General features: G+C 36.4%; 1 protein-coding gene across 1 annotated transcript in view; it reads right to left on the bottom strand.

Moving 5' to 3' along the window:
* Positions 1–23274, bottom strand: part of gpc5a (glypican 5a) — a 129496-nt gene that overhangs the window by 50823 nt on the left and 55399 nt on the right. Inside the window, exon 7 of the mRNA XM_008404364.3 lies at positions 15034–15154. Coding sequence (XP_008402586.1) covers positions 15034–15154 — 121 coding nt within the window. The remainder of the gene's footprint in view (positions 1–15033; positions 15155–23274) is intronic.

Raw genomic sequence — 23274 nt, 5'->3', positions numbered from 1 at the left:
CACTTTCATTACGAACAACCAGATACATGCAGTAGTTGCTTATTAATTTACTGTCTTGTGTGTTGCTTCTTCTCGTGTTTTTAGTCGTTGCAATAAGCTGAAGGATTTGTTGTATTCCACATGAGTATCAGACTTAAAGACCTTGAAAAATGAACAGAGAAACTGAAAGTGCAATGCAGCATTCAACATTCAGCCTCTTTGGTTAAATAGCACCTTACAGTAGTTTTCATTTCTACATAACCTTTTCACATTTTGTCACATTGCAATCAACTTTAATTGGGATTTTATGTGATAGACCAACACAAAGTAGAGCATAATTATGAACTGTAACAAAAAGGATATATACTAGGTTAAACTAGTTACAAATAAAAAAATGGTGTGTATTTGTTAGTAGCTGCCTTGAGTCTATATGTAAAAGGAACACATTTTGCTGCTTTATTCCTGCAAACCTTTTAAGGTATCAGATACGTGTATCCACAAAGTTTGCCCATTCTCCTTTGCAACACAACATAAGCCAGGTCAGAACTTCTGTGATCAGCAATTTTAAAGTCTTTATGAATACTCTGAATTCGATTTAAGTCTGGACTTTAAAAATAACAACCTTTATTTTACTAGAAAACAAAAACTTAATGACGGAAATAAATAAATGGCCTCATGTGCCAAAAATTACATCCAAATAATAAAAATAATTGTTCTCATTTATTTGATAATACAGCATAACATTAATTAATATTTATATTTCATTACCAATATTTAGTAGTACATAGTTTATCGTTTTCAACTGTATTTATTTTTATTTACTGTCACTGTTTTTTGCATTTATTTATTTTCTCCTCATCAAATCATAAAATAATACAATCAACCAATAAAAACCATGATTGGCAATCAAAAGCAATTGCAATTAATAAAAGTGTTCTTCGCTGCCTTTCAGCATTGCTTTTAGTTCAACAAGTGCGTAATGCTCTGCCAATTCAGACTCTTGTTGAAAATTATTCCAAGCTGAGGGAGTGGACTATTTAACTAGGCAATGCAAACACTGTGTTGTTCTTCGATATATTTTAATGACAATCTGCTAAAAAAAAAGTTCTTCAAGGAGTCATCATGGGAAGAGGATACTGTTGTGAAAACAGAAATTACTGCATTAATATCGAATAATCGACCAGGCTCCAAATAAAACTGCATTTAGGTTTGAAAAAAAATTTTCAGTGGGATAAATGTAGACTTTTATTTGAAAATAATTCTTAAAAGTATCTATCACATTTCTTCCACTTTGCCATGCATTAGTCTATCACTTAGCATTTGTTGTTTTAATGTTATATGTAAAAAGAAAAGTGCATTTTTTTATAACATTAAAATGTTTTAAAATATTTTAATGTTATAAAATATGAGCTTCCAATTATTTCTGTTAAATAATCAGAAGCTCCTTTAATATAATGAGCTTCTGATTTCACAAGGTAGTGATCATTTCTGAGGCTGCAAAATATATATTTTTTATTTCCCTGTGGTTAATTAGAAATAAACTGTCCCAGTTTTGCTACTAAACCCTGGGGAATACAACCTTGAATGTTCATGGAGCATGAAACAAAAGTGTTTTATCATAACCACACAATCTGTGGCTCACTTAGATCAGTTCTTACAAATGTGTGGCACATCCTGTAAAACAAAATGTAGACAACATCTGATATGCTGGATGCTACTGACAGAACAGTAAATGCTCATATTCGCTGGTTCTCTTTAAGATTTCTACACAGAGTCATCTAGATGAAGCATGTGAAATAATAAGGTAAAGTGGCAAATACCTAATTGACCTTGCTTTAACGGACTAATGAAGCCATTAACTTTACTTACTTAGGAGGGGAAAAGTCTTATTAAAGCTTTCAAAATACCAATCTGAAGTTAAAATTTATTTAACAACTTACCCTGGAAAACTCCAGTCCAGAATAAATGGGAATTTTTTTCTATTCACATCGCATACTTTCTAATAATACCAGCTACTTCCATCACCAGCTCTGAAAATCATAAGAAGGACTGCAGTTTGTGGCGTGTCTCAAAAGCTTTGGTGTGAGAACTGAGGCTTGGCTCAAATATAGTCACTGCACCATAAAATGTGGATGCTCACAGTCTGCATCACTGTAAATGAATTAGTACTTTTCACTGTACTGTACAGGACTGTGCAGACCTGGAAACTGTTCCTTTCAAAAATTTACTGGCACAGACCTACTGTGGCTGTGTGATATCTTCATTACCGGCTGCAGAGGGAAAGCCCAGAGCATAATCAAGGACACCAGTCATCCAGCCCACACACATACGCACACACACGCACACACACTTTTTCTTCTCCCTTCTGCCATCTGGAAAATGCTACTGGAGCATTAAATCATGCAACACCCAAGTCAGAGGCAGCTCCCCCCACCAGGTAGCTAAAATAATGAATATTACCTACAAATACACAAACATATGCACACGTACACAAATGAAAACATTAAATCTGTGCCTAAAAGTAAACATTTGGTTTGTTGTGTTCTTTATGAAGTATCATTTAATGACACAGCCTGTGTTCTTGTTTGTTCACAGTTGAGAGCCCCACAGTTCAACAGTTTTATTAGCGTAGATATTGGCATCCGTCACCGGAGCTAGCCAACGGGAGAAAGGAGAAATATAACAACGGGACTGCCTCAAACTTGCTCATTTGTATCTGAATGAATATGCTTGGCTTAATTGCTTGAGTCATTAAAAAAAACTAAATTAAAATCCTGCTTTTGAATCCATAATGGCAAAAAAAAAACAGAAAATGTGATCATGCTGCTGTCTAATACTTTACATTTTCACTCAACTATCAGCACCAATTTGCAGCCTCACACTCTGTAGTGTATTTACAGAAATGTAACAATGTGACTGCGCCTCTGTAAATGCAAGGGGATCATCACCACTCATTCTGGAGATGCATGTTGTTCCATTGACATCTACCACGTCTGGTTCCACAAACACATAAAATAAGAAAAGGTTTCAGATGATCGGTGACAACTGAAAGCACGTATTTGTCTTCTATCTTTTACAGAAGGGAACAGATTCATCTGCCAAAACGACTCGTTCTGAGAGATCCAGGAGGTTGGATAGAACTTTTGACAGCATTTTTACGTCCTTTAATATTCTCTTTGAGCCTGATCTAGTGTCCTTAGACTTGAGGGAGGAGGAGAGCTCTTACAATAATCATATTTGCCAGTCAGGGCACAAAAAAAAAAAAAAAAGTGTCAGGATATGTGTTGGCTCCCAAGATACCGACTGTCATTTTCCATTTTCCTCTCCATGGAACATGAATTGACAGTATGTTTATCCACACCAAGTGCATCAGCCGGAAGAAAGCAGGAGTTCAGTGAGAACAGAAATTAGAATGGGACGAGAGAATGTAGCACCTGGATTTGCATCTTTAACAAATTAGAGACAAGTGTGCAGTGCCACGGTCATATGAACCCTTTTTTGTTATTCAAGGCGAGACTATTGCAAATTCTTACCATCATTCCACAAATATAGTTAAAAGGTTTTCAGCTCATCCAAAGCACTGTCATAAGAGTTCTCTCGAAAAGTTTAAAAAGAGATCATAGTTCCCTAATTTTACCTTCTCTAGATAAATCCAGAAGAGAATTTAAAATTATCATTAAAGTATATAAATCTCTTAGTAATCAAGCTCAATCAGACATCTGATTGCCCCATATGTTCCTGACAGAGCACTTTGCTCCCAGACTTCAGGTGTATTGATGTTCTTAGAGGTTTGCAAAGTACAGTTGGAGGAAAATCTTTTATTTATCAGGCTACCTTTTTGTGGAACCGGCTCCCAGTTTTACTTTGCGAGGCAGACACCCTGTCAACTTTTAAGACTAGCTTTAAAACTTTCTACATGCAGGAGGAGTGACAGATGTCAGTCGGTGACACTATGCAATCAGCTTAGATAGAAAGTTTTTTTTTCAATTAAAATAATAAACTCAACTCCACTGCATTGTTTAATAACTAAGATCGAATTAGTGGTTAAACTAATCTCGACTAATCTCTCAGTAGGATTGCATAGACAGTTTTTGTAGTGTGCCTAGAAACATTACCTTTTGTAAATAAACTGAATTAGAAACTAAATATATTTCTCTACAAATTCCAGAAATTTTTCAGTGAATACAGTTTTTATTTCATGTGTAATTACATATAATTTATGTGATGCACTTATTCATTGATTTATATGAGTGTAGTTTTGGAAGTACAACTTGTACTTGGGCTCTTACTGACATCTGGTGTAAATTTCACATTAACCCATATAAAAATATATATTTGCTGAGAAAAACATTGGTCGCATTGTATATCACTAAATTGCTTGTAAATAAATACAGGGCACCCTTTCTTTATTTTTTAACTCTCTTCCATTTCCTAATCTGTAAATTATCCAAAAAACGATTTAATCTAGCTTCATGTAGCAAGTAGCAAATCACCTCATGTATTTACCTAGGAGTGCTGAGGTCAAGATGTAAAAACACAAATACAACCCTTTTACATTTACTTCTTTTCTAAAGAAGTAACTGTAGAAAAGACAAATAAGTTAGAAGAGGGGTAATTAAGGCTAATGTTGCTCAGGCTTGTGGCAAGAGGGTAAGAAAAGGGGACAAGGCTACAAAGAGTTCTTATTTTTAAGAATGAAGGTCCGCTCCTTCCACAATCCCCTGAAGCAAACCATATGTCAGAGGGTCATGGTGGTTCTGAGTTGGATCAATTCCAGCGGCTGAATTCTGCCACAGTAACGCCTGAAGCCAAACTTCTCTGAGCCGAGGTACTGCAGGTGCAGAAGAGAGATGAGGGCATTCCCAGAGTGGTAACATAATCGGTTAAGAAAGAAGGCAGTCAGAAGGTTCTTTCACTTGAGTCACGTTTGCGTTTGGAGAACCACAAGTTCGGGCCGTTGTGCTGAATCTTAAAGACCGAGCGGACCGACAGACAGCTGCATTAGCTCCTAAGTCGAGAAAGGAAGATCGTGTACTTCTGAGATTAATGATGTTCTTTTGTTGAACCACTTTTGTTTCTGCATCAGTGTTTAGTTAACAAGTTTTGAGATAATGAATGGTAAGAAAAGACATTTCAAACCAAGAAAATCAGACATTTAAGACTTGATCGAAATCTAAAGAGTAAAACAAACATAAGAAAACAGTATGACTTTACCTGAACAACATTTAACTATGTAGTACCAGTTTAAACACAGAAATATTCTACATTTAACCTATTCAACTATCCTTTTTTAACAAATATCCATTAACTCAATTATTACCAAGACATATCAGTACAACCTGTTGACAAAGAGATTTTGTTTTTCCTCATTATTTCTATTTGCATTGCATTTCCACAGACAGGCAGAATGACAATATTTCCATTTTTGCTGAAAGGACGGAGTTGGAATGCCTCAAATTTTAGCCAATTAAACACAGAGGATTATGCTGTTGCTGCCGCAGCAGCCCAGACTGTAAGCACATGCAAGCACTTCAGATAAAGTTATCTACAGGTGTGCAGCTTAGCTGGATTTGTCCCCCGAATGTTTTTATTCACTGTCCTTATCTCGTGGTGTAATGGATGTCACAATGAGCATGGGTTAGACAAACAAACCAATCATTATGCAGCACACTGCTGTTTTCGATGCAGCGTCCCGTGGGACTTTAATGCTGTCTTGGTGCCACATGTTTAGGGATTTGCTTCCCGTAAAAATGCCTCTCAGAGTCCTGACATTCTGCTCTACGGGAATTAACCAAACAAACTGTATTTGGGCGTCACGTTCAGCTGCTTATAACGCCATACATCGAGAGACCTGGATCATGCTTATTAATAGGATTGTCTTTGCTCTCTGACTGGGTTTTTACAGCATTCAAATGCTGCATTGTAGTATGCAAATTTAGAAGCAAAACACATAAACTGTGAATACATTTTGAGTGTTAATCCTTTGGACTAAGAGGAGAGGGGATATGAATAATTCACAAGCAAAACTGCTGGTCAACCACCACATCAATGAGTGGTAAATAATTCAGCCTGTAGACTGGGTGAGGAGCTGCTTGCCCCTGATTTTGATTGAGAGACACAGGGACCGGGCCTACTTATAGATTCTTGATGGGTTTTACCACATCAAGAGGAGAGGACAGGCAAAAAAGAAGAGGAGCCGACAAATAATTCATACGAAAGAGCTGCTGATCAGGAAGATGATGAAATCCACAGTTTGTTCACTCGGATTGCATGATTGATTTGTCAATAGCCGCATTGCTGTTTTGTGTTTCTCCTGCAGCCTCAGCTGAGGAATAGTAATGATGCATTTCCATTTGGTCCAGGCGAAACTGGGTGGGAGCAGGTTCTGCACCTCGTCAAGGTCAGGGGCGAATAAATAGAAATCATAAAGAGCATTACTGATAGGCAGAAACAAATCTTTAAGCATCAACATTTGCATAGAAGCATCATTCTTATCCTCATAAATAATGGCAAAACAGTTTCGTCATGAGCAAAATATCACCTTGTGCCTTCACCTGTATTTCTCCGTATTTTCTCCAGTTTCTTTTAAGCCATTCAAGCAGACTTGAACAAGTAATTTCAGGCGTTTTTTTCTTGATATTAATAAGTTGCACCAACATTATAGAAACTTGACACAGTGTAATGTGCAAGATGTGCATGTAGTCGCTCATGTGTACAATGGAATCAGTGTGCGCACTGGTATATGTAATTGATGTTTTTGCAGGTCATAAACCCCCACTAAGTACACACGCACACACACACACACATACGAGCACGCACACACACACACACGAAAACGCACACTAACGTATACATACACTATGCACTTCTATCTTCACAAGGACTTTGCGCTGACTTCAAAACGCACATAAAAACAAGCTGTGCATTTCTCAAGTGTCACTATAGTGTTCAAATTACTTGAGAATTAGATGATTACAAGTTCAGAAGGCACTATGTTGTGTATTATATTATAGCAACACCTCCTAAAAAAAAAACAAAAAACAGAAGAAAAGTTTGGGGAAGATGCTGAAAAACAATCCAGGTCAGACATGCAGGCTCACACTTGTTCTGCACTTCAGCGGTTAGAGAGAGAGATGCCAGTCAGAGCTATTTGCAAATTAAATCCCAGCGAGATGATCATGCAAACTAGACTCAAGCACTGTGAACACAAGCTGCCTCTTGACTTGTGCCTGATGTGAATACAAAAGGGCTGCAGCTCATGAGCATGACATTATTTGCACAGTTTTATCCTCCTCCATCTGTATTAAAACACAAGCAATTCCCAACCTTTTTATGAACTTACAGGTGAAACCAAAGATATTTGATAAGCCCTTTTAAGTAATTACTTACACTTTGTTCTCCAGTTTTATTGTCATACTGCAATAAATGCCAGGGCTTCTTCCAAGAGCCTCTAATGATCTGCTATTATTAAAACGGAATAATAAATGCCACTGCCGCTCACTAAGTTCTCACAACAAATTTTAAAATAATTGCATTGATATAGTATGGGAGATCAAACAAAAGCAAGCTGATGTAAACTAAAAAGTTCATTATTAGATTAATGAGTTGTTTATGGCCAGTATTGATCTTTAAGAAATAAGGAATGAACCCATTCAAAAACCACAATAGTACCACAAGGGGTATGACACCAGTTTATTAAATGTTCAAATAAACCTGCAAGTGTTAGAATTAGTTGATTATCTTTGAAAAAAAATCTAAGAAATTTAAATACAACGATGTTAAAAAGGCATTATAATTGTCTTTGTCACATAGAACTGTAAGCCAATCAAAAAATAAATGTAGGATTACAAATCAGCTAAACTCATGTTTCAGAGACAAGAAATGATTTTGATTAGTTCAAATGTGTTCTCTAAAAATGCGTTTAGTTTAATCAGATGAAAGCATCATTACTCTAAGTTCATGGATTTGCTCTTTTGCCAAAAATGTTTTGTAACTCTGGTAAATTGAACATCTTAAATAGATTAGTGGGGAATTGCTGAATGATTTGGTGTCATAAATAATTTTTGTTTATGTAGGTGAGGCCAGATTGCAGTGGTAAATGGACATGAGTGTGTACACATTTTCTATCCAAAGTTGTTTCTACAGTAGCTGAAGACAGTGCTTACTTTGCAACAAGTTTATAAAAGGTTTATAAAACAATGAGATATTAGACTCCTCACTCTGCTATCTGCTAGCAGCCCACCACCTCTACTTTTAATTAAAGGACATAGAAATTATTCTAATTTCTATTAATGATTGTTATTAATGATCTTTTTACTTATTAATGTTTCTTTAATGACCAATCAATGCGACATATTTATGACATGGAAAATTATCAATACATCCTGAATGATGACACTTGCTTCACATTTTGTTATGCTAAAATCACAAACTTTGATGTATTTTTTCATGAAGCCATTTTCAAAATGTCTCCCCAAAAATGTGAAAGCATGTTTTGTATTTTACTCCCCAGAGTCAAGACTTTGCAAGCAAGTCTTTACCAGCCTGGCATATCAGTAGATGGAGATAACTAAGCCTTCGTCTTAGCTATTCAATCAAGAAGCATGTGCTTTGGTTCAAACAAATCCATCACAGTCTTGATTGAATATTTCAAGTTGTTGTCTCACTGTAAGATGAACCAGTTCCACAGTTTGTCGTTGCAATATTTCAAAATATGAAGAGAGTTATGAGTGAATTTGCAAGTCACTGTAGTTCTATATCTCCCCTAAGAAATGGCAGGAAGCTGTGCGGACAAATTGATTCTGAGAAAAGCTGCATCCAAACTTAAAAACAAAGGGTATCCAGTTTTACTTTGACCTCACTGAAAATTCTTCTCATTAAAAAAAAAACATTTGTAGATACTCAAAAACCTATCAGAGCACATCCTTTTCTGTTTGTTTATACTGTATGTTTCCTATTTGCATCAACAACATGAAGAAACCATGCCCAGTGATGAATTATTCTGCAAGTCAGTACATTTTTAATCAATATGAGGCTTACACCTATAGCATGGCAAAAACTCTTCCCTTTGAGAATCAATTTGACCCAGCAGTGGAGATCAATTAGTCTTGAGGAAGCAGATGTCTGTGCAATTGTTTATTTTGCTGGCAACTTGAATTTGTTGAAATGAAATCCAAACATAATCTTGAAATTCCCTTTGGCAAAGACAGGCTTGTCGAACGTTGATCTGTGAGGTCTGCGTCGTGACTACATACAAGAGAAGGCATGGGTCACTGTTTTCCCTGCAGTCGTTTTTTTTTTGTCTTCTTTGTCTGCTTGTGCTGAAGGCACTCCTGGCACACGCAATGAAGTCCTGGCAAAAAGCACTTGTGCAGGAGGGCAAATGTTGTTTCAACACGAGTTGGCTTTAACTACAAAATCACACAACTGAGAACCCTCTGTTGTATGATTGCATTCAAGGCAGAGACCCTAAATTGGATAATTCTACTTTTACCCAAGAAAATGAACAAAAAACGCTGCAAAATGTTGAAACTAGAAGAATTACTAATGTTTTCAATAGTGGTTTAGTGGCTCATAGCTACGCAATTTTCTCAAAAGAGTTCTATATTTTTGTTTTAAGACATTCACAATTCAGCTATGAGTATAAAAACACTTTTGTGCATTAAATGAAAATATACTTGTGACTTATCAGGAGAAAACCAGGAGCAAGTCGCTAGCGCAGAAATTAAAGAAACAGATAAAAACCACCACTGACTCAGAAAATACTGATGGTGACTTCATCACCTTCAGTTGAGGAGATGAAGAGTCAACTCCATGCTTCAAGTAGCAGTCTCAGAGGTTTTAAAGTGGTAAACTTTGTGTTTGAATTCAGCTTGCTTACAGAATAAATCCGAGCTGTTTTTGGGATATGGGGGAAATTCACAGCCTTTCTCATATGCTTTTGTAATCATTTTCGGCCAATAAGATGCAAGTTTGAAGAAAACACATGGCTAATTAATATCGTCATCATAGCACCTTGAACCCACGCCGGTAACGTGCTGCTAGAAATATGATACTTCAGAGACGACAACATCCAGCAGAGAAATACTGGTGGAAAAAAAAAATATGCTAAGACTGCTTGTATGATTGGACATATTCATGTCTGCAGGAATACTTATTCTGATTCTCATGGAGTGAGCCTCAGAACTTATATTCTTTTTAGGATGATAAAAGTCATGAAATGAGCAGTAGTGTCTGCCATGCTGATGAACTGCGTCTTGTAGCTGATAAAAATTAAATAAAATAATTATTTACATCATGTTTTCTTTGGGCTAAAAAAACAATACTGTGTAACATGTCGTGTCTATTATCTTCTGCTATTATCTTGCTTAATCGTTAATAAGCCCAGGTAGTTGGTCAGGTTCAGGAACAATTCTTAAAAAAAAAAAACTGAGGGATGTTTTCTCCCCATCTTGTTAAGTATCCCAAAATTCAAATGGCCAATGCTACTTCATTTTCTTATTTCTATGTGTTTGACATCATTATAAAGCTTAGAATCTGCACTTTCAGAATCTGCAAACTCAAAAACCCCAATTTGTTCCTGGTTTAGTCGTGGCCAGTCACATTTACAACCCAACAAATGCAGCAATGAGATGTTTGGAAATCTCTTGTAGAATCTTAATTACTTTATACGCCACACATGTAAGGGCTAAAAGATTGCAACAATCACACAACACAGTTTCTTTTAATTAACAGAAACATTCTCACTCTCTGACATTTTACATTTGTGCTATTTGTATTTCCAGGGACTAATGAGGACTCTGTTTTATTATGCCAGAGGGTTATTTGTATTTCTAACTGCGGTTGACAGACTTGCAACACCTTTGTTAAGGTTGTCCACATAGAAAAAGGGACTTTAATTTGTGGCATTAAGACTGCAAGGCACGTCATCATTGTTGTTTTTTCAATTAGATGGAAAAGAACAACAACACAGGGGGTAAGCAAAAACCATCTCAGAGACATTTTTAGTTAAAGTAAGACATGTCTGGGGGAACAAATATGCATTATAATTAACCTTAGACATCTGCCAAAAAACAAACACAATGATTTTATTTGTGCCTATTTTGAGCTGTCAATTTTTTCAAAAAGATTATTTAAAACGCAATTTAAATTAAATGCGGTGTTATAATTACACAAAGGTCATTGTTTAAGTAGGAGGCAGAGTAATTTATGACAGATAAGAAACCCGCTCAGCCAGCTGAGCTTATTAAAAAAACTAATAATCAACCATTAAGCAACTAGATAGCCCAGATTATCTTATAACTGTTCAGCAAATTTGACTCATTAACTTCTGAGAAATAAAACTAAACAACTGATGATGATCCTATTTAATACAATTTTGAACTTCAAATAGTAAAATGATACCTGCTTCAATATACTTACTAAAGATTATATAGTATGATATCAAAATAGACAAATACAGTATTCAGAATAAACCTTTCTCTGTAGAATGTAATTGTAAACGTGTCTGTGGAAAATCTGCCTACTTCTTTTTGTAAGGCATATTTAAAATGTTCATAAGAAAACGTAGCTTGGGAAGCTGAAATGGCCTGGCATGAAATTTACTCCTGTAGATGAAACTTTACAATTATGTTTAAACTTTGCAAATGTAAACATTAGTCTCATTAAAGTCCAGACAAACAGTCACATGGAAGTGTGAGAAATTCCTATCACAGCCTGCATGTTTTTCTGGCATATTTGGACATGTGAATATTTAACATTTATGTTAACAAAACTGAAAGTTTTAAGTAATTTATATAAAGAAGGAAAACAAAACACACTATGCAATGCAATTCCCCACTCGAATGCCCCACATCGCCGTATCACAACCCTGGATTTTGAAGGAGGTTTGCCCTGTTTAAAGCTCAGACATTTAGTTTGGTGTCCTTCTGACTGTCGAAGAGAAAGTGAACACTGCAGCAAGATCAAAAGAGCTTTCTGAGGCTGCAGCAGCTTATGAGTCTCGCAAGGGATTAAAATATCATGCAGGACCTACAGTAGGCTCTTGCTACTGTTGAAATGAAAGTGCTTACTTGAACATGTATGCGTGACTATATATTATCTGGTGTCCAAATTCCTCATTCTGGTGTCCAAATTCCTCATTTGGACACCAGAGTAGAGGACATGTTTGGGAAAATCCAAAGAACCTCAAATAAAATGTGAAGCAAAAATCTGGCCAGCTCACCACCACATAATCCACCATAAGTCCTGCTACTGAGGAAAACTTGAGACCATTTGTAAAATAAAAAATATAAAAATCAAGCAAATCCACCAGGACTAGCTAAAAATTAAAAAAATAAAATAAAAATAGAAGGCACTGGAAAAAGTCAAAGCCTAGATCTTGATCTCATCAAGATAATGCGGGGTGACTTGCTGTATGTGAAGAAATCCCTCATCTTCTCTCTGCTGGAAATGAAGAGTGGGACAAATGTTCCTCAGGCAGAATTCAGGGATTGTTAGGTAGCAACAAGAAACATCTCACTGAGGCTTCTTCCACCAAAGAGGGGGGAGGCTGCCTGTACGTCATAACTTTTAGTGTGAATAGAAAGACATTTTTTATTCATTCAGCAAAACAAGGTTAATTTTTGTGGTCTCTTCCAGAGATTAAAACATTAGATCAGACATGAACATGTGAGTATCCCTGAATAAAGTCCTCAATGTTTAAAGGCTTACTGTAACTTTTTTCACATCTGTATGCAAATATAATTTGATTCCCATCACCCTCTTGTGACACCTTCCTGACATGAATATGCATCTTCAACACAATGCATCACAGTAAGGATGTATTTCTATTCATGCTCTAAATGTTAGAGGAACAGATTACGCTAAGTTATCAAAAGTACAATAAGTTTTAGTCACATTATAACACATGGCTTCCATTACCCATTCTGACCATCATGTTAAGCATACTGGTCCAGTGGTTTTTGCCAGCACCTTCTCCACATATTTCACACACGAATCCCCGTCTGTGTGAATAGAGTATCATAAAACCCACACTAATATGCAACAACATCCCCAAAACAGCTTTATGGTTTCAAACACTGCAAATTGTCCACCTGTGTTGCTTCATGGAGCTCAGAAAGTCTGACCTGTGCAGCCTCTTTGGTCAAAACACAAAGTTAAATTAGGCGTATCAAATCCGTTTTTATGACTGGTCAGCTGGCCGTGTGTCTCTGGATTTGGCTCACTGATTCCCAATTATAGCTCAACCGTGTGCATCCAAGTGTATTCATCAAAAAAAAGTAACTGACATTAAGTCTGTCAAACTGCAGTGCTTTATCACTGGCGTGCCTTTCTGTTATTTTTAGTCATTACAACGATGCCTAAAAACGGCAACTCTCATCAGCCTCAGGTTTAAGTCCTAATTTGTCTGAAAATGAATTGGGTCAAAGTATTACAGAATAACAGAAAGTATAATTATTCAGTTAGAAGTAAATGTACTGTCAGTCTGCTTTGGTGGTTACGTAAAAACTTGTTAGGAATAAATAAATAGAATTATACAACAAGTATATTCCTAGAAACAAGTGCTTGCTGTGAGTGGACTTATTGAGTGGCAACAATCTTTTATTTTATTGATATTTTTGAGGAAGAACACATTTGATTCAAAGAAATATTTCCCAACTCAATAAATAAATATACTCAAAATAGAGGTTTCAAATTTCTACATTTTTTCAAGTGAAAGTTAGCTACTGCGATGAAACATTGATTGCTTTTGAATCTATTATTCATCTTCATCAAGACAACCAATAAGTGGAGAGAGCTGTAGTTAGCTTTTCATCTACATGTCCAGCTGCTGGCATGTAGATTTTAAAAGAACTTCAAATTATTTTTGTTACAATGTAAGAGAGAGCAAGGGGAGAACTCAAAATATAATGACAGGCATATTTAAAATGTTATGAAAATGTAAAATAGCACTGAATATAATAAAACACGTCAAACTAACAACTTGGAACGGAAAGAACAACATGGGATTTAAAATGACACTGGCTGAAATACTTGGTCTCAGCAGATTGTAGGTGATTATACAATCTGGGTACAGCTCATAATCATAATCTGTTCCATAGTATTTAAAGTAAATCACATAAACCATTTCCAAATCAGATAAGCCATCCCCGAGTATTCAAGATTACAAAACAATCTTTCCTGCTGAAACTAAAAAATTCACAGAACCAAAGGACACATGAGGAAACACATTTAGGATGCAAAGAGCAAAAAAGGCAAAAGACACTGCACACACACAGTGAATGTCAACCAGGCAGAAGAGAGGCTCTCCGATGGTTATGATATAGATTTATGTGTTCTGACACCCCACAGATGGTGAGAATTAGTGAAGGAGGGGGTGCCAGTAGGAGGTCAAGAGAGATGACCTGGCCTTCAGCCCGCCACTTGGGAACCCGAAGCAACAGACATCTGAAGCTGCCGCTGCAGCTCGACAGCCTAAATGCAGCCAGAGCAGCTGTTATTGAGGCGAGAGGAAAGAAAAGTGCTCCCGTAAACTGCTCTAATCTCATCATGCGGAGAGATAAACAGCACTGAGAGGTGCCATGGCAGCACACACGCACATAAAGGCAGACTGGCAGGTAGAAAAAGCCACATTGATTTTGACAAGAGCAAAAAAAAACAGATTTTGTAAATATGAAGGCACACAAAGCGGACCAAATGGCTTTCTAAATGTGTAATGATTGATTTTTTTTCATTCATTGCCTTAGAAATGATTCTGCATTCGTCACTATTTTTCTCTGTGCTGGTACTTACCGGGAATATAAGAGAAGGTAAAAAAAAAAAATCATTTTGATGAGAATTAAAGGTAAAAAGTGAAAGGCTTAAGTCTTATAAACAAGAGAGGCATCTCAATTTATGAAAAACTAACAAAGAAGCAAAGGGAATTAACAGATTTCCTGTGGGCATAGTTACCATATGTCTGACAAAATGAACTGTGTAAATATAGATTTGAAGAAAATGAGAGTAAAATCATGTAGTTCTCTATAAAATCCACAAAGGATGAAAGAATCTCACCTGGTTGATGTGTTTTAATTTGTCGATGATCTGGTTTATTACAGGGTCTTCTCCTTTTACTTTGACCTCGGGGTTGATACTCTGAGCTCTGATTCCATTCCCAACAACACGCCGAGTGTAGCTGTGAAGAGCACAAACAGGTGAACACATAAATAAATTTTTTCATGTAAACACCTGATACATAAAAAAAATTATATCTAAATGATTCAGACTGATTTCTGACATAAAAGGAAATTTGACCCTACCCTCTGACTCTAAGTGGTTTTACTCCTATGTTGCTCTTTACAGGCACAGGATAACAAGCATCTGTAATAAAAAATGCTTATATTCGCATGTTTCTGACTTAGAAACTGTGCATGACTTCAAATGTCTTTTCATTTGACATTTTTTTCATTTTTTGAAACATTTTTCTAAACTGGAATTAAAGGTATCCTTTTAAAAGAGATTTATTTCTTTACTTCTAGTGCTTCACATGAAATTAAAATAAAATCAAAGGAAGCTATTCACAAGCAGGATCTGGTAACTGACCTTTCCAAAGCTCATGAATGACTGAAATAAAACTCTTAGTCTAAATGAGTTGAAAGGAAAGTCTGATTACAGGGAAGAGTAAAACCAAGTGAGGGTTTTTCTTCCTGAATCAAAATTTTGCCAAGTGAAACTGAGCAGGTTTGAGAATTTACAAGGAAAAAGCAGAAATATAAAAATTGTAGCTTTTGTCTTATTTTGAAATGGCAGAGCATCAATATATGTACAGCTGACATGAAATGTGTTCAGCAACTGTGAAGGAGATCCACGAATTTCTGGTTGGTGTTTTATTTTTGTTTGTTTTGTTTTGTTGTTTTTTTTGTACATGCATCAACAACTCCCCATATTTTCCACATGGGTTGGAAGACAGAAACATTTTGTTCCAAAGAAAATATTTTTGCCTGGCTGAAATCTCAAAAAACCATGAGGGAGAATATTTCATAGTCTGATGAAATCAGGCATGAACATTTGGGCCATAATTCCTGCTTGCCTGCAAGTCAAACAAGAATATCTACTGTAAGACATCGGGGAGGCAGCATCATGCTCAGGTGTTACTCTTCATCACACTGGACTGTTTCTGTGAAGGTTAATCAAAACCTTCTGGTATCTTCAGGATAGCTGGAGTCGAAACATCCAAATAAACAAAATAATAACATTTTGCGCATTAAAGTTTCGGAACCACCTAACCTAAATCTCACAAAACAAGTTGTCCTTGTCCCTGTTTGTTTATTAAGAGTTAAATACAGGATGTAGAATGACTACATTAAAAGCTCCAAAGGCTTTTACAATTATTCATCATGGTTTTTTTTTTAAATAAAATCTAGGAGTATATTTTTATCATAGCTGCATACACTTCAGATCAAATTTTGTTTTCAGTGGGTTGTTTAATAAACAGATGTAGGAATGTAACACTGGACTAAGAAAACCTTGTTTAAATATTCAACCACAAAAATCGAAACGTAGCAGGAAAATGTGACCATTTTCTAATAAAGGTCATTGCTGGTATTACACACGGGTTTCTAATTACCACCAGTTCTGTAGACTTGCCTTTGTTGTGCTCAAGACTTCATATTGTGAGCGAAATTTAGTTGGAAATAGAAACAGCGGCGGTTTAAAGAAAATAAGCTGCATTTTGGTTCCACAAACAAAAGAGCTTTCACTATGCCTGAAAACCCAAATGAAAAACTTTCACACCGAACTACATCCACTCTGGTATCACCTCTTCCCATGATGAAAAGATGATAACATTTAAAAAAAAATCACACAAGAGATGACTCATTTGCAGTAATTCCCAGGGGGTAAAGCCAGTTTAGTGATGTGCAAAAGATGCAACTCGTTTGGGTTTCAGCGCTAAACGTTAGCATTCAGTGTGAGGTTTAAAAATAAAACTGCATACAGCAAGGTGGTGATTCTTCACGGAAGCAAAACTACCAAATGACGGCGTGTGTGTGTGTGCAACAAAGCCCACTTTGGGGTGAACTGTTGTTATAGGCTGGTAATGGACCTCAGTTTAGCTCAAGGACTCCCCAGTCTTTAGCTTTCCTTTCGTCTGTCAGACGTAATGACTGTGACCATGGCAGCAGGTGACTGAACACATTTCACTCACATCTCAATCTCTGCCGTATCATTTAAATCATACAAGAGGATCAAGGTGAAGTCACTTATTGCTGAGATATTTCTTCATTTTTGCTGATGCCGAGCACACGTGTTGGTGGAGGTTCTGACAAAAGAAGTCGTTGGCCTTTCAACCTGAATATCTGAATGAGAATGTCGACACCATTTGCAACAAAAATAAGATGTTTTGCAGGGAACAAGTATAAATTAGCTACGACTATCAAGAAAAACTACAAAGTCAGAGAGAAAAGGAAAAAACTATGAATAAATATAATGCTGCAAGTGTGGAAGCTTAATTTATTCAAAACACAAGGTGGGTGGCAGAATTCAAACATAGGTTGTCTGGATCTTTGAGATGTAATTTTGAAGTTAATTTCCTGCAAATTTGACTCCACAAATGTGATTAGTTTTAGAAAAACACGCTCCACCTTTTATAAAAAAAGAAGAGTCTGTTATCACTGCCGCTTTCTTTTTATTACCAGCTCTTTTTTCTTGTGTTGCAGCCTTTGTCGTCTTCGACTCTGCAGCTCCGTTGTAGAAAATGAAAGCTGAACTCAAGGTTTAAAGTGACTTTTAGGTTCCCATGCTTTGGTAATTTACATATAAATACCAATGTATCTAAAGAATACATTTCTATGTTAGATTTGCATTATGGTCATTACTGACTTCTTGAAGATTTCATGATTTGATGTAATCTACGGTGTTTTAAATTTTAAAACAACAAAGTTATATCAATGGAAAAAAAATGCTTTGAGGGTCTTTACGTGTTCTTTTTTTAAGACAAGAAACTATTACACATTGCAAATAGTTTATGCACTGGCTATACTAATGCAAAAGATACAATTCATAACTATACACAGCAAATGGTACAGAGGTGCATGTAGAAAATACTGCAGCCTGCCTGTGTGTGTTATATATAATTGATGGTTTAAAATATACCCTATGTAACTGCAGATGCATAAATAAGCTATGAGGCAAACATTTATGTCTAACAAAGGGGTTAAAGGTGTTTTATGTGGCCTGAACAATGATCACCTGCTGCTATCAAGATGTTATTTTAGTGTTTGTCAGTATCAAAGCAATTTGTTCTCCCCCCCATGAAACCAGTGTTGATTTTTCAAACAAAAGGGTGGCATTTAAAAAGCCTCATTGTACAGCTCAAAGCCTTCTCCTCAGATTGGTTGAATGTGAATATTTTTACCCAAGAAGTGCAGTTTTATGTTTGATACTTAGCAGAGCTGAGTCATTAAATTGCATGGTACATAATGAAGCAATTTGGGAATTTTTTTTTCAGCTTTCATTCAGTATTTTAAACATATTTTTTCTACATTTCTGTTGAAATGCATGAATACTCCTTAAATTTATGAGTGGGTGGTTGCAGCCTTCAAACTATGTGCATACGCTGGATATTTCAAATTTTCAATCATCACCTTTGTTGTGGTTGACATGTCCTGATGAATATACTTACAATATTTCTCATGGAACAAAGAAAAACTGTTTAATAAAAAAAAAAAAAAGTTTTCTTAATTAAACTGTTTTAAATGAAACATCTTGTGGCTTCGTCGGCTGCATATTTTTGTGGGGTTTTTTAAGTGCATGTCAAGACAACCTTGGAGTTTGTATTATTTATTTATTTTTGAATAACCTGGCTTCGTGTGAGCATCCAAACCTTCTGATTGCCCGAAACACAGGTGTGAAAGTCAAGGTCTTGTTTGCAAGATGCAGCAGGTGCCTGCGGCTGGAGGTCGATGCGTCGGGAGGACTAAGCTGCACCTGAACCGTGTATGCTGGAGGAGCCACGTATGATGCACCTGCCTTCAGCTTTGCTTAATCCCCGGACACAACCACGGAGATTGAGATAGGTCTTTGCAAGAGCCGGAATCAACACAGTCATCACCGCGTCTGGCACTGCACAAAATTCCACATAAATAAGTAAATCAAATCAAATCCAAATTCCTCGAAGTTATTCACTGAGACGTCTGTGCGTATTTATACGGAAAAAAAAAAAAACATGCTGTAATTAAGATGAAGTTAAATGTAGATTAAACTATCTGTACACACACTCACACACACACACACACACACACACACACACACACACACACACACACATTTAACTCATAATGTATTCTGGAGCGGCGTCTGGATCTATATTTTTGAAAAGCATATAATCTATTGTAATGTGCTGCTGGGATGGCGATGCAACACAAAGCATCTCGGTGGCCTATAGCGCCAGAGAATAAGAATCTGCACCTTAAAAGGTGTTAAAGATGAAAACTCCTGATCACAGTCATCATACATTCTTCAAGGTGAGCGGGAAAGGAACACAGCGGCATCGAGCACCACCTACGAGAGGATATAAAGCAGCTGAGTGATTGCCCAGGGTCTCTGTGGACCAGCAACAGGATAATATAATCCATACAATTCTCCCCAAAGGGATGCTTGGTTTGCAGCTCATTCCTACTGTTCAGGCTCAGATTGAAAATTTCAATCATTTTATCCTTGGGTCTTATCCCATTCTTACTCCACCACAGTGTACTGTAAGTGCAAAATATTAAAGTCTGGAACACAAAGAAATCTGAAGCCCTTAATACTTTCTTCTTTGACGTCAGTACACAGACAGATAAGTACATCAACGTAATTTGCTCTAATTGCGGCGCATACGGGGCCCGAATCCTCTCCAACACATTGTGAATAAAGTGAGCTGTAATACCACACTGACACTGAAACTCAGCCACGATCTTTGGAAAATTGTTTCCTTGGTTTTGCTCGTTGAGCTATTTTGGTCTCCACGGCCTCTCTTTGATGTGAGATACAGCAAGACAAGACAAAATGTATACAAATTTGTAAAAAAAAAAATTGCACTGAGCACAGGACATAAAAAGTACATAGTCTAAATGCTGGAGAGAAACAATCCTTCAACTTGGAAATGTTGTCAGCATTAAAAAAAACAGCTCTGTAACGGGAAACAAAGCCAAATGATTCCTGTCGCGTGCTACGATTCTGTGGTTCATGTTGTTTACGTGATGTATTCTTTTGTTTCCAGATTTCCTTAATCTCAGGCAAATGACTGCATATTATAACAGTCTGCTCAGTCTCTTTGTTGTGATTTCTAGACGGAGTTTAGTAATAGCTGCTGAACACTTACAAGGTAAATCAAGCGGCAGGATGAATATGACGGAATAATATTCATTCTGTGTTAGCTCAAGTGTTCTGCTCCTGCTTTCCAAGCCTGAATAGCAATGAGAGTTTCTGCATCTGTCTTTGTGTTGTACATTCACACATGTACAGATATTCTTGAACTCTTAAAAACAGACTGATCTTTGCCCAATAAACATTACATTTAAGATAAAGATGTGCATTGTTGGTTTCTAATCGATATACAGATGAGGGCTAAAGTTTAAACTGTGGACTTTGCCAATCTTATTGTCTAATATTTTCAAAAGCTATGTTTAATTGTGAATTTAGAAGCTCTGATTGCTTTTAGCGTCTTTAAAATTCAACAGTTTTCATTTTTATTAGAGCCCCCTGGCAAAGATGTGCAAAATCTAAAAAAATAAATTCCCTTTTTATTGCAGTAAAGGAATCTAAGAATGAATGTAGAAATTAACAACTGTCAATTTAAATGTTATTCTTTTTTTTTTTACAAATTCACTGGACTGGTCACACCTAAAGTCAATACTTTGTGCAATTCCCTTTTGAGGGGTAGTACTTAATCATCTCTTATAATATTTCACAAGGTTGAAGTACACAGACAGAGAACCCTTTGATAAATCCTCTTGGTATAATCTCCCTTAAAAATCCAGAGTTCTAGATCCTCTCCTTTACTTTCTAAGATTTTCTATTTACATTTAGGGAAGGGAAGAAACTTAATTTTGAGTGAACCATTTTGTGTTAATTTCATAATATATTCAGCATCGTGTCCAGCTGTAGGACACTACGACCACCATCTTCATTTTTACAGTACAGACCAGCAGATGAACAGTGTTAGTTCATCGTACATAAATTCAGATCCTCCAGTATTCATATTCATTTCCTTTCCAAATATTAATTCACATTTATTTTATTGTCGTCTTTTGCATTATGCAACTCAAAAAAAGATGGATTTATTGAAAGGTGTTTCCACTTCTTACTTTAGTGGCCTCACCTGTCATCATGGAAAAATAATATAAAATAATAAAATCATTTATAAATATATATATTTTTACCCTGTGGTTTGTACTATAAAGTACCTATTTTTCATTTAATTTAACCAAATCTGATGATTTTTTTCTTCAAAATCGCTGAATTGTTGCATTTTCCTATTCAAATGCTCAGAAGCGAAGCCGGTGAGGCAGCAGCAGTGGTGGAGAAAGTACTCAAAAAATTTACTTAAGTAAAAGTACAAATACACAGTCAAAAATGTACTTAAGTAAAAGTCAAAGTACCACATTAACATTTTACTTAAGTAAAAGTAAAAAAGTCCTGGTTTTTAAAAATACTTAAGTATTAAAAGTAAAAGTACTCGCTGACTGCATTACCTAATCGCTAATATCATTAAGTGTGCCGATCGTATTTAATTTTAATACATCAGAAATGTGCCATTTTAATGAACACTACCACAGATTAAACATGTTCTTATTGTGTTTATTCTCTGTAACAGTTTAGACTTAGATATGTGATTCTATGAATCATAATTTCAGGGATGGAAACATTTTGTCTCCTGTCCTAACATAGCATGAACTTCATTAGTCACATTTATTTAGAAAGAAATCTAACTGAAAGGGGATGTAAAGAAGGTGCGGGCGGGGTGGAGGACATGCAACCAAGGAGCCATGTAGCAGAGTTGTAGTCAAGACCACCGAACCCGAGACCAAGACCAGCGCCCCGCGCTAAATGACACAATAACATTAAGTTTATCAAAATTGGTTTTCAGATTGATCTGAAAGATCCACATTCCCATAAAAACACCTAGATATTAAATACTTAGAGCTGAAATATATTTAACCAGTATCAATTAAAACTCACTTCATTCTGTTTTGCTTTCATCCTGTGCTACAATCCGCAGAGGTCTCCTGCCATTCCTAGAAAAATAACGCCCTGGGCGGTTGCCCATATTGCATATGTCAGAAACCACAACTGAAACATCGCAATTAACGGTAAATATTGTTCAACTATGAACACTGTCCAACGGCGCAACAAGTAACTAAGCAGAATGAGCACCGTGACTGTTTTCATCCTCCCTCCCACTGCAATGTTTGCCACCATGACAGGAGGCGAAATCAATCAATGAGCAATGAGCATGCTCTGTGTTCATACATTCAACTTTTACTTATTCCTTCAGCGATTAAATGAATGTCTATATATATATATATATATATATATATATATATATATATATATATAGCTACCGCAGTGTACACAAGAACAAAGAACGGCTCTAAGTGAGGCTTCAGTCCTTAGGACTTAGTAAAGATCCGTCCAGAAGAATCGGATCGTTCCTGAATGTCATATCACTATATTGCAGACTTTGGTCACAGCGTTGTCCCATATATGCCACACCTCAGTCAACACCTCCACACAATAATTCAGCGCATGACTGACAACTTTTTTTCATCAGATGCAACATGTGTCTCAGTACAGCTAGCTTTGCTAGCACAGATCTTACCTTTCTTTAAGCTTTCCTTCCAAGTGACGCTAAAAGTTGGACGAAGTCCCACCGTCTGTGAAAGCGAAGCGCTGCTAATTTTACATATCAGAGGAAACCACTGCGCATGTCTGGAGCTCCGCGTGCGAGTAAAGGTGGAGGCATGGGTGACAACAGACACTAAGTCACGTTGTTGCTCGGATTTTACGGCGCCACCTTAAGTCCCTGAACTTCACATTTTAACGGAAGAAAAGAGCAACGCGACTTGGATGTAACGAGTAACGCGACACTTTTGTAGAAATGTAGTGAAGTAGAAAGTACAGATACTTACTGTAAAATGTAGTGGAGTAAAAGTAGAAAGTCCCCATTATTAAATCTACTTAAGTAAAGTACAGATACACGAAAATTGTACTTAAGTACTGTTGCTCAGTGGTCCAAAGTACTTTTTTCAGATGAAAGCAAATTTTGCATGTCAT

This window comes from Poecilia reticulata, chromosome 3 (assembly GCF_904066995.2).
Source record: "Poecilia reticulata chromosome 3, P_reticulata-male-v2, whole genome shotgun sequence".
In the NCBI taxonomy this organism is placed as follows: Eukaryota; Metazoa; Chordata; class Actinopteri; order Cyprinodontiformes; family Poeciliidae; genus Poecilia; species Poecilia reticulata.
Note: the sequence above shows the minus strand (reverse complement) of the source record. Positions and strands in the feature narration are given on the sequence as shown.